Below are 16,513 nucleotides of genomic sequence, written 5' to 3' on the forward strand. Positions count from 1 at the left end.
GCTATACTGCCTGAAAATTCCTGTATTTTTTTCTGTAAGACTTTTTTTTACTAGAAAATGGGAACCCTCTGATAACAGTAAAATAACAATTGTAAACAAAAGCAAAAGAGTGAATTGTAGCTGACCAAAGACATCTCTGTGAACAATTTATGACAATGGCTGTGTAGATAAAAGTGGGACTATGGGGAGAAATTCCTTAGATTATTCCTTGTATTATGTCGGAGACAGCAGAAACACTTGGGGCTATCATATGACATTCTCTTAATGCGAATGTTGGTTTGGTCCATCTTTTCCTTCACTCTTCAAAAGATATTCATGCTTCATTCCACCCTTACATCTTTCAGTGTGCACACTTTATCTTTCTTTATTTTAAAGAAGGATATCTGCAGGGAATTATTTTTTTTAAAGTGTAGATGGTAGCCACCTAACTATGATCAAAGCTCTGTTTGTTATGTGTGTTACATCATTATGGGCACCATCTTGGGTTTTTGATCCAAGATGGTGGAAACCTCTGTGTGCTTGACTGATTATCTCAGGGGTTTCAAACTGCCAGCCTGCGGGCCGGATGCATCATAGCAAAACCACACCCACCCTGTTGCCGGAAATGGCAAAAAAGTCACAATACGTTGTGACATATCACATGACGTGGTGAGTTTGACACCCCCGGATTATCTCCTTGATCCTTATTTGCCTCTCTTTCACTTGTACTTTTTCATCTTATGTTAATCTGGTAGGCAAAAATCATAAGGAATCTTTGAAGAATAACAAATTTTAGTATAAGGCATAAACCTTTGTGAGGGTACAATCTAAGCAATGTAACTCTTCTTCAGAAGAAAGCATTTATTGTGAGGGAAAGTCTATTTTTTAATTTAAAAAGTCCTATGCAATTTATTTTAGGGATTTTCCTATGCAGACAGTAAAATCTGCTACTACTGTAAAAGGATTGGGAGATGTATCAACCATTTCATACATATTCCAATAAAACTTTGTTTCTGAATAGTGATGGCACTATCATTTCTGAATAAATTGTGATAATCTAATTTCATAATCATCCATTACTTCCTTCTCTCATGTTATATTCATGTTTCTTCCTCTGGCAGTTTCTTTATTCGATTTTCTATTCTCCTCAACTTTGTATGCTTTTCTTCCATTTTGTTAAAAGGAAGATTTTCATCTGGAGATTTATCCTGCTCATTCATTCCTCCTGCAAATCATTCATTTAGTCATTTCTGCCTTTTTAAACTTTTGCTATGTGTGACTTTTCTGTCCTCTTGTCTTGAAGCCTGCTCCTTGGGCCATTCTAACACATGTGTCTTTTATTATATTTGACAGATTTGTAAAATGGAGTCCAGATTGAAAGCACAAGTAGAGATGGGTCTTCCTCACATCACTTTCAAGAGAAACATTGGGAGTTTGGGGTGGGGGAAGCTGATGGGGATAGTTTCAGTAGATAGTTGCTAAAGGGAAAACTTTAGAAAGCCCAACTCTTAATACTATGAATTTTTGCTTGGTTGGGCAACAGGTGGACTTACTTTTCCAAACAGGAAAAGGATTCCAGTAACTGCTAGAATCTGAGATTGAAACTGTTTTCAACAGCACATGAGAAAACATCTCTAATTAAATGGATCATATCCTACTTTAAGCATCCTGCCTAAACTGGTTTCTCCATATCAGGTTATATTAAAATAATTTTGATTGCAATACCCAGAATACAAAACCTGCCCATTTATTCGATTTGAAGAGCTCAGCCCTATGAAAAAGATATGTGAGTCATAAGGTTCTAGCAAACAGAATTTCTGTGTCCTTTATTTGTTTTTCCATATTGCATCAAGTTCTTACATTGTTAAAATAACAGGACTTTTATCCAAAGAATTCAGACAGTGTTTATTAAGAGGTTCTTTGGGGGGGTGCCGTTACTTCTGGAAGGTTCTCTGGCACAGCTTGTCATCATTTTCCCAAGGAAAAGTCTTGACTGCTTCCTGAGAGAAATAAACACACAACTGCTATTCTGAAGCCAACAACACTGCAGCTATGTCATCAAATAGCGCCTTTAAGATGTGGACTTTCAAAGAATTTGACCTAAATGGCACCCCTTCAGGGTAGGCCAGTTCAAGAAATAGACAAAGCAGAGATTCCAGGATGCTCTTCTGTGTAGTAAAGTAAAATAAGAGAATTTGATTTATTATATGTATTTATTATATGGTTATTTTTACATAGAGTGTAAGTGTCGAATAATATTCAAATTAGGTGTTTTGGTAACAGCTTTGAGGTTTGGTGCCTGTTTGTCAAGCCCATGTCCTTGGATCTGCCAGTCTGTTCCAGATTGGCACCTCTGGTTCCCGTCATCCTGTCATTCCCGCCCCCCTCCCTACATCCCCATTCTCTCCTCCTTCCTGCATTTTATGGCAGTATGTCAGAGAAATTAAGTAGGCCAAAGCAATTATGATGGCAGACCTGACAGATGTACTCATGTTTATATATTTCAAAATGGAGGGGAAAATGATCCTAGCTGACAGCTGTTAAGCGTTGGATCCCTACCTCCTATCTTCTTCCTAGTTTGATGAAGCAGAATCACCATTGGACTTGTCTGCAGAACAAAGAAAAATGAAATATCAAGATAAGGTGGACATCTTATTACTAAAGAATATGAATCTAGAAGTTGGATTCTGAGGATTCCATAGATTCTGAGGGTATCAGGGCAACGTTTCGACAAAATCTCATCCGTCATCCTCAGGCTGGTGACTTCTTCTGGGAGAAGTGTGTGATAGTGGCTGTTTTTTCTTCTTTTTTAAACTGCCAGAGGGGGTGTGTTCTGTGGGTGGAGGCTTGGCTGTGTTCTGATGGGGTGGAGGTGTGCTCTGATTGGGTGGGGGCTTAGCTGTGTTCTGATTGGGTGGGAGTGTGTTTTGAATGGGGGCTGTGTTCTGATTGGGTGGGGATGTGTTTTGAGTGGATGGGCTGGTCTCAGCTGCCAGCCTTGGACCTGAACTGTTGAGTTGTGCTACTTTTGTTTGGCTCCGTGTTTGTGGTGGTGCCATGTTTTTATAGTGGGTGTCAGTTTGCTTATTGTGTGGTTTGGAGGGGTTTAAAGTGGCTAATGTTGCAGCTGTAGTTAGGTTTCTGTTTTGTGGTTGTGTGTCATTATCGTTGTGGGTTCAGATTTGCTTTTTGAATGGTTGTGTGGTGGTGATGTCATGTGATGTTATCATGAGTTTGGGTCTGGTTCTTCTCCCAGAAGAATGAAGCTGAAGTCACCAGCCTGAGGATGACGGGTGAGATTTCGTCGAAACGTTGCCCTGATACCTCCAATTCTACGTGGGAAAAAACCTGAATGACCAAAGATCTACATACAAACACCCGCGAAAACCTCAGAAAACACACACACACACACACACACACACATATATATGTTATTGTTTGTCACATAGTCAGCCAGATGTTTAGAATAGATGACATTTTTGGTACACATATCCAGTCCTTCCCAAAGAGCTGGGACAGGCAGATATTGTTTGATGGTGATAAAGGTTGCAGGATGTAAGCTATTCCAAGTAAAGCTGCCTTTTTGTCAGGGATTTTGTCAATGCCAATGGTGGTCAAGTGGTGATCCAGATATTTTGAGATTAATATTAATATTATTATGGTTGCTTGTTGTTAAGTGCGCAACTAAGGCGTACATAGAGATCTCCTAAGACAGTAGTTCTCAATCTTTTCTTCATCACAGACCCCCTTTAAATACCTTTTCTGGTAACAGACCCCAAAACGTAACTCAATATTTCAATCATAACATTTTTTCAAGCCTTCGCTGAGCTCCTTTGATCACACTGTGGCTCCCAAAGGGTCCAGGGACCACAGGCTGAGAACCACTGTCCTAAGACATAACTACAAACTTACGGTAACTCTTGAAGCATCATGAAAGATTCTTGCTCTACAAAACTGCCCAGTAGAAAATCAAATGAGTATGTTTTTTTTTCAGTCTCAGCAAAGGCTGGCAATAAAAACAAAATCTTTAAGAGATTGCTCTGTCAGTGAGATGGGTGGTCTCTACATTTGATATAAAAATATCAATGATTTTTTAAAAAAATATCTTTTTCATCAACCACTACTGCTCTTCCAAAGGCAGAACTAATAGTTGAACTTACGTGGCTCTTCAGCTTTTGAAAAATGGCTCTTTAAAAAGTCACAGTGCTCGTTCACCCTTTGCTGGAATGGCTCAGTATTAAGAAGGAAGAAATTCTGCTCTGTGGCATTATACAGCGGCCACTCATCCTCGGTGGCCACCAACCCAGCAGGATTCCTATGGAGGAAGAAAAGGATATTGATGGAAGCTAATTAAGGAGAGAACCAGGGCTTTTTTTGTCATAGAACGCCCAGAACAGAGTTCCGGCACCTTTTTTGAATGGAACCTTGTAGGATAGGCAAGGTGGGTTGTATGACGTGTGTGAGTTCCGACACCTTTTTTTTTTTTTTACAAAAAAAAAGCACTGGAGAGAACCAACCCAGAAATAAAGAGAAATTTCCCGACACTGAGAACAATTGATCAGTGGAACAGCTTGCCTTCAGCAGCTGTGGATGCTTCATCACTGGAGGTTTCAAAGAAGAGATTGGACAGCCATTTGTCCAGAATTATTATTTTATTATTATTAATTTTATTTGTATACCGCCCTTCTCCCGAAGGACTAGGGTGTCCTGCTTCACCAGGAGGTTGTACTAGAAGAAATCCAAGGTCCCTTCCCATGCTGTTATCCTGATGTAGTTCTTTTCCAAATGGATTGGTTTTGACTTGAGGAACTATAACCAAGGGGAACTCCCAAAGGGGACTTTGAGGGAAGGGTTGGGGTTTGGCTTGGTGAAATCTCTTATCTCTTCCTTGCTGATCCAAAGCCAAGCTAGCTCCTCCTAGACTCTTGAAATCTGCCAGTCCCAATCCAACTCCTCACACCCTGGTCACCCTCCATCTTGGGTGTTTCCCCTTTACTACTTATTCCCTTGCAAGCCTTTGCTCATTCTTCAAATGGTACAGCAATGCTTTGTTTCTTATCTCCCTTTTGCCTTCTCTATTCCACTTGTAGAAATAATATACCCTGGAATATATGTAATACCACTGACCTCATAAAAGAACGATTACCTATAAGTGACATAATTAAGAATCCTTACAAATTTCAGGGCTCTTCCCTGTACTGTTAGTTCTCAACTTACAACCATTGATTTAACGTCCACTGAAGGTTACAATGTGTGACTTACAACTGGTCCTTGAACTTACAACTGTTGCAGCATCCCCACGGTCATGTGATCAAAATTTGGGTGCTTGGCAACTGCCATGTATTTACAATGGCTGCAGGACCCCAGGGTCACGTGATCACCATTTGGAAACTTCCCAACTGACTTTCAACAAGCAAAGTCAGTGGAGGAAGCTCCATTCAATTAACCATATGTTATACTTAACAACTGCACTGATTTTCTTAATGACTGTGGTAAGAAAAGTCTTAAAATTGGGCATGATTCATTTAACAACTTGCTTAGCAACATAAATTCTGGTCCCAGCTAAGGTTGTAAATCGTGAACTACCTCTATTAACTCAACTTGTAAACATAGGCAAAGTAATAGCATGCATTTCTTACATATAAAGTACATTTGTTGAAGGTGGGTGGGGTCTTTCTTTGGATTTAAAATACTAATTTATAGAAATAAAGTGAACCACTTACCCAGTTCTGGTAAACTCTGCCCAGTATTGCATCATCTTACGGCTCAGTCTGGCTTCAGCCTCTGTGTACCTTTGATTGACAGGCAGCACGGATTCAAGGGTCCCCAAAACATAAGGAACCTCAGCACCGTGGGTTGCCCCAACCCATTCAGGCCAGACTGACCCTGAAGGGCGATGTGTGAATAAATAGGCATATACAGGACTCCCCATTTTCCTGATATATCTTGCAGCTTCAATCAATGGGCATGCAATGACCCGATCTGTATAGAAGTGGGACAGAGCAGAGCGGTATTTTGCTGGGCTCTGATTTCCTTCACTGAACCTCAGGGCAATTGTCTGAACAAAATCTTCAGTTGCATTTGGCACCAACAGTCTTATCCCTTTCAGAAGCTGCTCGTGATTGATGAGATTGTGGGTGGTGTTAGAGAAAACATAAGGGACAAATGAGGCTCCTTCATCAGAGGTTTTTCCTATGAGGACAGGTTTGACCTGAATTTGCCCCTCCTCCATGAGCTTTTCTGGAGCACCAAGCAAAAAATCCCCATCGACGGTTGGCCTGAAGGGAAAATTCAAAAGGTAGCCACCTTTGAAGAACAAAGCTATTTCATGCCGAATAAATTCAGAAACATTTTTTGTTTCCAGGCAATGCAGTATGCTGGTATTACTGTCCTCGGAGCAACCTAGCAAATGAGCAAATTCCAACGATAACTGTTTGGCTTCCGCAGGAGGCCTCCAAGACCAGAAAGCATTGGCTGTTCCACTCTGGATCACTGCTTGGGCAAAAAGATCCTGGCTTTTTGACGCAAGAAGATGGAAATTCACAGAAGAACCTCCAGCACTGTTGCCAACAATGGTCACTCGAGAAGGGTCTCCCCCAAAGGCAGCTGCATTCTCTTTTATCCACCTCAGGGCCAGCTGTTGGTCCCATAAGCCTAGGTTCCCTGGAACAGCTGGTGGCAAGTAAAGAAAACCTAAGGCTCCCAAGCGATAATTGATGGAGGCCACAATGACATTCTCAGTGGCAGCTAAGGATGCCCCATTCAACACATCCAGAGAAGATGAGCTCATGAAATATCCCCCTCCGTGTATCCAGACCAAAACAGGCACTGGTGAAGAAGGTTGTGGGTGCGGCACCCAGATGTTGAGGGAAAGGCAATCTTCTGACAGTGGTGTTTTAGGAGTCCATGTCTCTGCTTCAGGGACATCCTGGAAAATAAATTGAGGACAGGAATCGCCAAAGCTGGTGGCCTCCAAAGTTTGAGTCCATGGCTGATGGGGAAGAGGTTTCTGGAAGCGCAACTTCCCCAGGGGAGGCTCAGCATAAGGAATGCCTAGATAGGCTGTCACAGAGCCAGAGCCAGCCAGGACATGCTTCCCCTTAATAGGGCCACTGCTGGTTATGACCAGTGCATCCCCATTAGAAGCAGAACTGGAGGCTAATGGAAAGAGGAGGACGAGGAGGCAGCACGAGAGAGAAGGACATAGCTGACAAAACATCGCAACAGTAGAAAGAGTTGATGGACCTGGAAAAAGTTACAACCAATATGAGATTATTCCTCTTACTGTATATAAATTATATCTTTCTAACTTACTCCAAAATCCCTTTCTGGAATTTAGCGTACCAATCCCTATCTTGCGAATTATGGTTAAGATATAACTGAAATGAATAACAATGTACAATGACTCCAAATCAACATTTTTACTCCTCTGATCCTGCTTTAAATCATCCAAATATACAGTTGAATCTCTCTCAGATACACACACATCCATTTTTTAAATTTCAGTATGAGATGGGATTTTCCACCTGGGACCATGCCGATTAGTAGACCATCATAGTTTTGGACAGTACTCTTTAGTTTTCAACATCTGAACAAATTTCCAGATTTTTTTTTTTACTGAGCCACAAAACTGGAGTTATCATATTGTAAATATTCTCAAACTCCGAAAACCTGTTAGCCTTTCAGAAGGCCCCCAAAATGTGGTTTTCCCAGGAAGCCCGGGTGGGGGGGAGCCTTGTCATGGTTATACTGTGGTTTGATGGATGTTTTTCTCCCACAAAGTTGCTTTCATTTATTTCTGAAGCTTTTAATAGCTGAGGAATTGTTTTAATTGTTGGTTTATTTATTTATTTATTTAATTAGTTTTCTATACCGCCCTATTCCCGAAGGACTCAGGGCGGTTTACAGGGCAGCATATAAAAGACAATATAAAAAGATAATATAAAAATTAAAATTAATTAAATTAATTAAAGCCCAACAATTAAAACAATATTGTACACATCATGTCCAGGGAGATGGGTGGCCATATAAATGTGATAAATAAATAAATGTTATTTTTTATTTCTCACCTTTATAATTTCACCCATCTCACAGAAAGTGACTGGGTGGCACACAACCATCAATAAAAATAAATGACATGATTTTCACCATGGAGAAAGTAATTGAAAAGCTGAGCTTTCTACTACTGTAGTCCTTTCACACCTGAATGTTAACCTTGATTTGTCTGAGATTCCCTTTTCCTGCCACAGTTGCTCAACCAACCAAAAGGTTAATCAACTTTGGGTCTTTCCCCTCTTAAACGTGCCCGCTGTACAGAGAATCTTTGATTTATAATCTTTGATTTATAAGCCCAAAATTTCCACTACTGAGCAAGATCATTGTTAAATGAGTTTTGCTCCATTTTACAACCTTTCTTGTCACCGTTGGTAAGTGAAACACTGCAGTTGTTAACTTAGTAACACAGTTGTTAAGTCAATCTGGCTTCCACACTTGCTTGTCAGAAAGCTGCAAATAGGAGATCACCTAACCGCGGGACACTGCAACTGTCATACATATGAGGCAAATGCCAAGCATCCAAATTTTGATCACATGACCATGGGGATGCTGCATTGGCCATAAGTATGAAACATGGTTGTAAATCACTTTTATCCCTGCTGTTGTAATTTTGAGTGGTCACTAAAAAAATGGATATAAATTGAGGACTACCTGTACTACAGTCTTTCCTGTAACATATACAGTTGTGAAAATTGGACAATTAAAAAGAAGGGAGACAGAAGAAAATTTGATTCTTGCAAATTGTGGGATTGGAGACCACTAATAGTCATATCTTGGAGAGCAAAAATAACAACCAAGGAGATTTTAGACCACGTCAAACTGAAACCTAGGATTACGAAGATAAGCCTGCCCTCTTTTGGTTATATTGTGGAATAAAATTCCTTAGAAAAGCCAGTTATGATCAGAATGGTTGGAAGCATTTATAAAAGAGACCAGCACAGAATACCAGCAAACGTGGCACTGTTTAAAACCTAGAAACATTAAAGTTGTAAAGCATCAGAAAAAAATGGAGAGAGCTAATCTGTAAAAGTCTATAAAGCAATGTTTTTCAGTCTTAGCAACTTTAAGTTGTGTGGACTTCAATTCCCAGAATTCTCCCAGTTGAAGTCCACACATCTTAAAGTCACCATGTTTGAGAAACGGTGTTATAAAAAGTCAGGTACAACTGAAAAGATAAAGAGCACAATTTCATCCTCTGTCTCTGAACCCAGCAGCTCAGGATTTCTAATCACCATGGAATTTCCCAAATAAAGCTGATCTTTATTTTCTTTCACACAAAGGCCAGCCTCAGAAATATTTTTTAGAATAGCTACATTCCCCTAACCTGAGGGGTCCCCAACCCTTGGGCCGCAGCCCACTACCGGGCCTTGAGCCTTTCGGAACAGGGCAGGGAAGTGGTAGACAAGTGCATGTGCATGCGTGCATCCCACTTCACACGAGCAGCATGCGTGCCTGCCACACGTATGGATCCATCCCCTTTCCCTGCTCCCCACTGATCCACAAAGCCAAAAAGAGTGGGGAACTTTTCGCTAACCATAATATTTTCCCATCCACACATGCTTTCCTCGGCAGGTGCTCTAGGCTGCCTAACATAAGCATCTCTGTGGTTTTTCTGAAGAAGGCCTAACTTTATTTGTCCTCAAGGAACAGGATACTCTGATCCTAAAACTGAACAAATTGTCAGCTGTACAGTCTGCAATATCAGAGCAAAGCAAGGTAGAAATACCTCGCTTAATGTATCCATTACATTCAGTACAATCCCACAAGTGTTTTAGGAAATTCAATTCTGTCAACATCTACCTAGAAGAATCTCCCGCTGATGTTTAACGGGCCTTATTGCTAGATAAAGATGGTAGAAATTTGCAAGCGCATGTCTGAACCTGGAAGAAATGGCACCCCAGTTGGGGCTTTCTGTTCACTGCCTTTTTCCTCCCATTCTCATTCTCTATGTCTCAAACTCCAGCAGGCATTTCCTATTATGGCTGAAGAAACTCTTGTCTCTTTACATATGTTTAGCCTGGAATAGCACTAACTAGCCTAACTAGCCTAAATGAACTAGCCAGAAAACAAGAAATTCTACTCCCTTTCCTACAAATCATCTTCTAATTCTCTGAAAAAAAATGTTTTTAAAAAAAATTCCACAGACTTTACTCACTTGTCAGATTTAGCGGGACTACTGGTTATTCGAAAGAAGAAAGTTTCAGAGATGACCAGGCTGTATCCTGCTCACAAAAAATGACCATGGAAAGAGCAACTTTATATATTGCATGAAGGTCCATTGACCAACCGGATTCTGCTGATAAAGGGGGAGGAAGCTGCAAATATTGGCAAAAGCCTCCAAGATCAAAGAGATGGGAAAGCAGAGAACTTCCTTCAAATGGGGTAAGAGAACGCTAGAGCAAAGGTCAGTCACCATCTCTGGTGTGCAACCTGAAGCCTTGAAAAAAGCCATTACAACATCTGTCCAGATTTCAAAGCAACTAAAGAACCCGAAAGCAAATAACAAATACCTGATAGTGAGGCTAAACTGGGTGACTCTCAAAATGTAGGACAGACAGCAATCACCACTGGATAGACTCGCAATTGGCTGACCAACTGCACTCGGCAGATATCATGAACAGTGGGAGCTAGGGATATCTCGCGGCTAGCCAATCAAAGAGAAGGATTAGAGGGGACATACTTGAGGGGCTGTCACAGAGAAAAGGGGATTGACTCATTCCCTAGGGCACCAGAGGGTAAGAGAGGGTAAGAGAAACACATACCCCCTGGTCCAGGTTTCATATAGACTATGCTGGGCCTTTTCAAGGACAGCTTTTTATGGTAGTAGTGGATAGCCACTCAAAATGGCTGGAAGTAGATCCAGTCCCTAATATGACTACCGCTAGGACCATCCAGGTGCTGAGAAAACTCTTTGCAACACATGGGTTGCTTGATGTTTTGGTTTCTGATAATGGGGCTCAATTCACTGCTGCTGAGTTTCAGGCTTTTCTCAGAGCTAACCTCATCAGACATGCTACATCTGCACCATTTCACCCCTCTATGAATGGACAAACCGAACGCATGGTGAGGACAACAAAGGAGGCGCTCAAGTGCATCATCACAGGTGACTGGCACCATAGACTGGCAGATTTCTTGCTCTGTCAACACACTACACCCTGCACAGCTACAGGTAAAAGTCCTGCTGAGCTTCGTTGGGGAAGGCGCTTAATTACTAAACTGGACAGGTTGCATCCAGACAGAGTGGCATCCGAAGCCTCTAAACCAAAACCCCCGAGGGGGCTGCAAATTGGTGATTGGGTTTGGGCCAGGAACTATGGGCCTGGAAACTTGTGGGTTCCTGGTCAGGTGATCAAAGTATCCAGACCCCTATCTTATAAAGTGGGGTTTGAGGGAGGGCAACTGGTCAGAAGACATATTGACCAACTTAGGAAAAGGGTTCCAGAATGGTCACTAAGTGAGGACTATGACACAAGTCCCTCTCGAGGTCCTCAACCTGGTGCCCAAGCCAGCTCACACCAGAACCACCAAGGTTTTCCTTTCTCAGTGGAACTTGAGTCAGAAGAGGAACATGGCAGCTCAGAAGTGCAACATGGGACCCCTGACCAGGCAAACCAGCCGAATCTCAGCGACCGCTGTGCCTACTCTGCTAAACAGTCAGACTCTGGGGTGGGCCAACCTGGAGAGCCCAGCCAGAGAAATTCAACTCCCCTGGACACCGGAGCACAAAGGGACATGGGTCTACCCAGCCCACCGGGTAAGCTGGTAGACCACAAAGTGACTGGAACTCCAAGGCGTTCCTCTAGACCACACAAACCCCCAGCATATCTTACAGACTATGTTGTAAAATAAAGTGATGTGTAATGTTGTGACATTGTACCACTACCTACAGAAATTGGGGGGTAAATTGTAACTGTTGTCAAGCATGTTCACTGAGATGTTGTTTTATCTCTTTGTAGTTATACTGCATTGACAAGCTATTCTTTAATCTCTTTGTAGTCCACTCTACAAGGCACGTCTGTAAAGGTCGCGTAATATCATTCTAACTACCTTATTACATTATTATTGTTTATTATTATTTTAGTATTAGGTTGTTGGGAGTGATTAATAAGCCTTGACTATTGTCAAGGGTATTATAGTCTGATCTTAGGAGGGAGGGGTGTTATGTACTGGGCTTTTGGAATATCACCACACGCATTGCTGGAGAACTAATGATTCTCCAGCAACCCAGTCTCCGGTCCTGCAATTGGTCAACTTTGGGCAGCAAACATGGGTTCAATCCAATTGGTTGCTACCAGAGAATCTGGCTATATATTGAGGCAGGGTGACTCCAAATCCTCAGTACAGTTCCAGCTTAAATAAAGAATGAGTTTCTCTGTACTCAACTGCGTGTCTTCATTCCTGCTCATCAGAGCCCACAACATAATAGCAGAGAACTTCCTTCAAATGGGGTGAGAGAACTCTAGAGCAAAGGTCAGTTACCATCTCTGGTGTGCAACCTGCAGCCTTGAAAAAAGCCATTACAACATCTGTCCAGATTTCAAAGCAACTAAAGAACCCGAAAGCAAATAACAAATACCTGATAGTGAGGCTAAACTGGGTGACTCTCAAAATGTAGGACAGACAGCAATCACCACTGGATAGACTCGCAATTGGCTGACCAACTGCACTCGGCAGATATCATGAACAGTGGGAGCTAGGAATATCTCGCGGCTAGCCAATCAAAGAGAAGGATTAGAGGGGACAAGATAGCTGTCTTCCAATACTTGAGAGGCTGTCACAGAGAAAAGGGGATTGACTCATTCCCTAGGGCACCAGAAGGTAAGAGAGATCCAACTTACATATAAGGAGAATTTTTCTGATAGTGAGAATGATTAGTCAATGGAATAGCTTGCCTCCCAGTGTTGTGGGTGCTCCATCAATGAAGGTCTTCCAAAATAGATTGGAGAACCATTCTACCAGGATGGTATAGCCCACAGGTCTGCAACCCGCGGCTCTTTCAGCCGTCTCTTGCGGCTCCCAATCCTCTGCCATGTGCAGTTCAAAAAAAAAGTGGGACTAAAAGAGTTCAACCAATCAATTCAAATATGCAGGGTAAGTGCATATCTTGCCTTGGCTCTTCAGTCAAACCCTGTTCTGCGCATGCGCGTATGTACGCGCATGTGCACACATTTTTTTGCGGCTCCCAGTTTTTCCTTTTGTGAGGGAACCGGTTCCGAGTGGCTCTTTCACTGTTTCAGGTTGCTGACCCCTGGTATAGTCTAATGCCTTGAGGAGGGGTTGGACTAGGACCTCTAAGCTCCTTTCCAGCCCTATGATTCTATTGTCATGGTTCCGATTAATGAGAGCGATCGAAGAACATTCAGGCATTGTTTATTCTAAAAAGTCTATAATAATGAGAACAAAGCATCGATACTCTTGGATGGATGCCAGAATCTGAATTCTCCTCCTCTGAACACATCATATCAAACACAAATCCTTCCCTTAGTTTACACATCATAAATCACATTCTCCAATTAGTTTAACATACAAAGCTTCACTTCCTTATCTTATTAAAACAAGTGGGTTAACATTCTCCTCACCTCCCCCCAGGTTCATTTGATTCAAAGCAATTGAATCAGTTTAAAGGAAAAGGCTGCCTCTTATATTGTGAGAGCAAAAACATCCAATGTTTGCAGCATTGACATCTATTCTGTACTAATTAATTTGTTTTTAAAAGTCTAAGTCCTATGTAAATAGAGACCATGCTTTCCAACCTGATACAGAACTATTAATGCTGATGTTCTGCATAAGGTGATCCATCCAATTGTGGAGTCACTTTACTGCACTGCCATTCAAACCACAATCCAACAGCTGGTTAATGAGATTGTCAGATTGCCATCTGATCAAAAGCTTTACTGAAATTGAGATACATTCCAAGTCTTTTTTCTTGTCAATCAGAATAGTTACCTTGTCAAAGAAGGAGCCAAGATTTGTTTCACATAACTGTTCTGGGCTATGTTGTATGAGATAGGCTGTAAAATAATTTACAGGGTTTGATGCCTTTCCAGAAGGTCAAAGGGTGGGAGCAGACCTCAACTCAGGTGTGGAGATAATCCATAGAGCAGGGCTCCCCATTTAGACCCCATGGCCTGGCCATCCTCAGGCCTCCCCCAGCCCAAGGACGTCTGAGGCTCCAGTTTGTAATATATCTTCAGCAAAGAAATGTTGTCTTACTGGTGAGAGAAGGTGGCACCTTACAAGTTGGATCTCCCCCCATGATAGCAATGTTTGCCATTAGCCGGGTCAATGGCAGTACATTGATCCTTATGAACCCTCTACATCAGCAATCTTGTGTGTTTGGCTGATCGGTGTTAGACTATGGTACTCCCTGTGACACCCTATGGAAACAAAAGTTGGATTTTTAAGAAGCAGGATAGGAATAATAATAATAATAATAATAATAATAATAATAATAATAATAATAATAATAATAATAATAATAATAACAACAACAACAACAACAACAACAACAACAACAAGGGACGCGGTGGCTCAGTGGGTTAGGATGCTGAGCTTGTCGATTAGAAGGTCGGCAGTTTGGCGCGTCAAATCCCGAGTGTGTAACAGAGTGAGCGACTGTTACTCGTCCCAGCTTCTGCCAACCTAGCAGTTCGAAAGCATGTAAAAATGCAAGTAGAAAAATAGGGACCACTATGGTGGGAAGGTAACAGCGTTCCGTGAGCCTTTGGTGTCTAGTCATGCTGGTCACATGACCACGAAGACGTCCCCGGACAAGCGCTGGCTCTTTGGCTTTGAAACGGAGATGAGCACCGGCCCCTAGAGTTGGAAACGACTAGCACACATGTGCGGGGGAACCTTTACCTTTTCCTTATAGGAAAAATATTGATACCTTTGAACTTTATTTTGGAGAAGACTCCTGAGACTACCGTGGTCAGCCAGAAAAAGAAGCCAATGGATCATCGAGCAAATCCACCCAGCTTTCTCAGTTGAGATACTACAAGTGATCTGGCGCAATTTATTCTACTTTAATGGAGAAGACTTGCAGCTAAGGGTTGAAATGAGGAGTCCTTGGTGCTCTCTGACCTTGGCTGTTTTCTTGCAGAAAAGTGGCCAATTTGTCAGAGTGCTAGTCACAGGACATTATGAAAACTCTTTAATTTCACAAATTATGGACAGGCTTACCAAAATTTCAACTGGAAAACTGTGACCATCATAGACCAAGCCAAGTCCAAAAATTTTGGGAATTTCTGGAAGTCTGGCATTGTGAGAAATCAGCCATCAATGAATACATAAACAACTTCTACCTACTGTGCAAAAGACAATCCTGTTGGGGGAAGGCCCTGTTCACCGCCCTGAGTCCTTCGGGAGAAGGGCGGTATAGAAATCAAATTATTAAATTAAATTAAATTAAATTAAATTAAATTTGGCACCTCTTTCAAAGCAGTGGCCCTCTCTGTCCAGAATGTGGACTTTGCTGTCTTTAAAAGAGTGACCTTTGTCTTTCAGATGCACATGGATTGCTGAATCCTGTCCTGGTGAGTTTGTTCTCCTGTGTTGTGCCATGCATTTGTGAAATGATTCTTGTGCAGGTTTGCAACAGAGGGGGAGGGATATCTCCTTCTTTATGATACAGTCCTTTCAGCAATCCCAAGAAGGTTCCACACCCATTTGCACTTTAATTCAGGTGTTTGAGGATATAGACTAAGCCCCCAAATGGCCTCAGTGATGCTCAAGAGTACTAACAACCAGATAACTACAAAGAATATAAATCCTTCCATTCCCTGCCAGTTAGTTAGAACCGAAGAAGTTTCTTGGATGAGAAAAGAAACATTTTCAAAGAAAAAAACCAAGAAAGTCCAATTGCCTTTTGGAAAAAGCACTTTTGCGACAACCATGACGTGGATGACTGAGAATCTCCATAGACATTTAACTAAGAAGAATGAAGCCAAAAGGACCCAGCTCTGAGGGGACTTGCAAATTGTGGTTGCAAGCCAGCGTCATCTGGATTTCTGAGTTCAGGAAACAAAAGGAATGGAAGATTATCCAGGAGATTTGGGGAAGTAGCAGCGAAAGTGAAAAGAAACATGTAGGACTAGAACCTTGAATTGTGCTGGTGGCTTTGAGATTTGTAAAAGAGCATTTGTTAGCATCAAGAAAGGTGTTGAGGGGTAGCCACAGGGAATTATGACACATCCTTCTTGCTTTGCAGCCATAGGACACGTGGAGAAAGACTTGAGAAATCAAATTCTGTGAAATTTCACAGCACAAATGTCCTTATTTCCTTCCCATTAATTTTATCTTATTCCCCAAATGAACGATTGCATGTTAACATTACAGGTGATCCTCACTGAATGACCCAATGATTCAGCAGCCATTTGAACTCATGACAGCACCGAATGAGTGGTGATGTCCTTTTTTTAAAATTCCATTTATATCCTGCCCTTCTCCGAAGACTCAGGGCGGCTTACAACCTTAGCAG

General features: G+C 41.8%; 1 protein-coding gene across 3 annotated transcripts in view; it reads right to left on the reverse strand.

The window, feature by feature from the left end:
- The window catches only part of LOC310635849 (cholinesterase-like), a gene marked incomplete at its 5' end in the record, with an annotated part of 82,139 nt that extends 74,941 nt beyond the window's left edge, over positions 1 to 7,198 (reverse strand). The window contains 4 exons of one of the 3 annotated variants that reach the window (XM_083355158.1): positions 1,779 to 1,979; positions 2,539 to 2,587; positions 4,140 to 4,294; positions 5,703 to 7,198. In XM_083355158.1, the coding sequence (XP_083211284.1) occupies positions 2,553 to 2,587; positions 4,140 to 4,294; positions 5,703 to 7,198 (1,686 nt within the window). In that variant the 3' untranslated portion in view covers positions 1,779 to 1,979; positions 2,539 to 2,552. Of the gene's footprint in view, positions 1 to 1,778; positions 2,148 to 2,538; positions 2,588 to 4,139; positions 4,295 to 5,702 lie in introns of those variants that run through there. The other 2 variants (XM_083355159.1, XM_083355160.1) reach the window with 2 other exon arrangements.
- Between the last annotated feature and the right edge of the window lie 9,315 nt (positions 7,199 to 16,513).

Source organism: Vipera ursinii (genome assembly GCF_947247035.1).
Source record: "Vipera ursinii genome assembly, chromosome: 2".
Lineage (NCBI taxonomy): Eukaryota > Metazoa > Chordata > Lepidosauria > Squamata > Viperidae > Vipera > Vipera ursinii.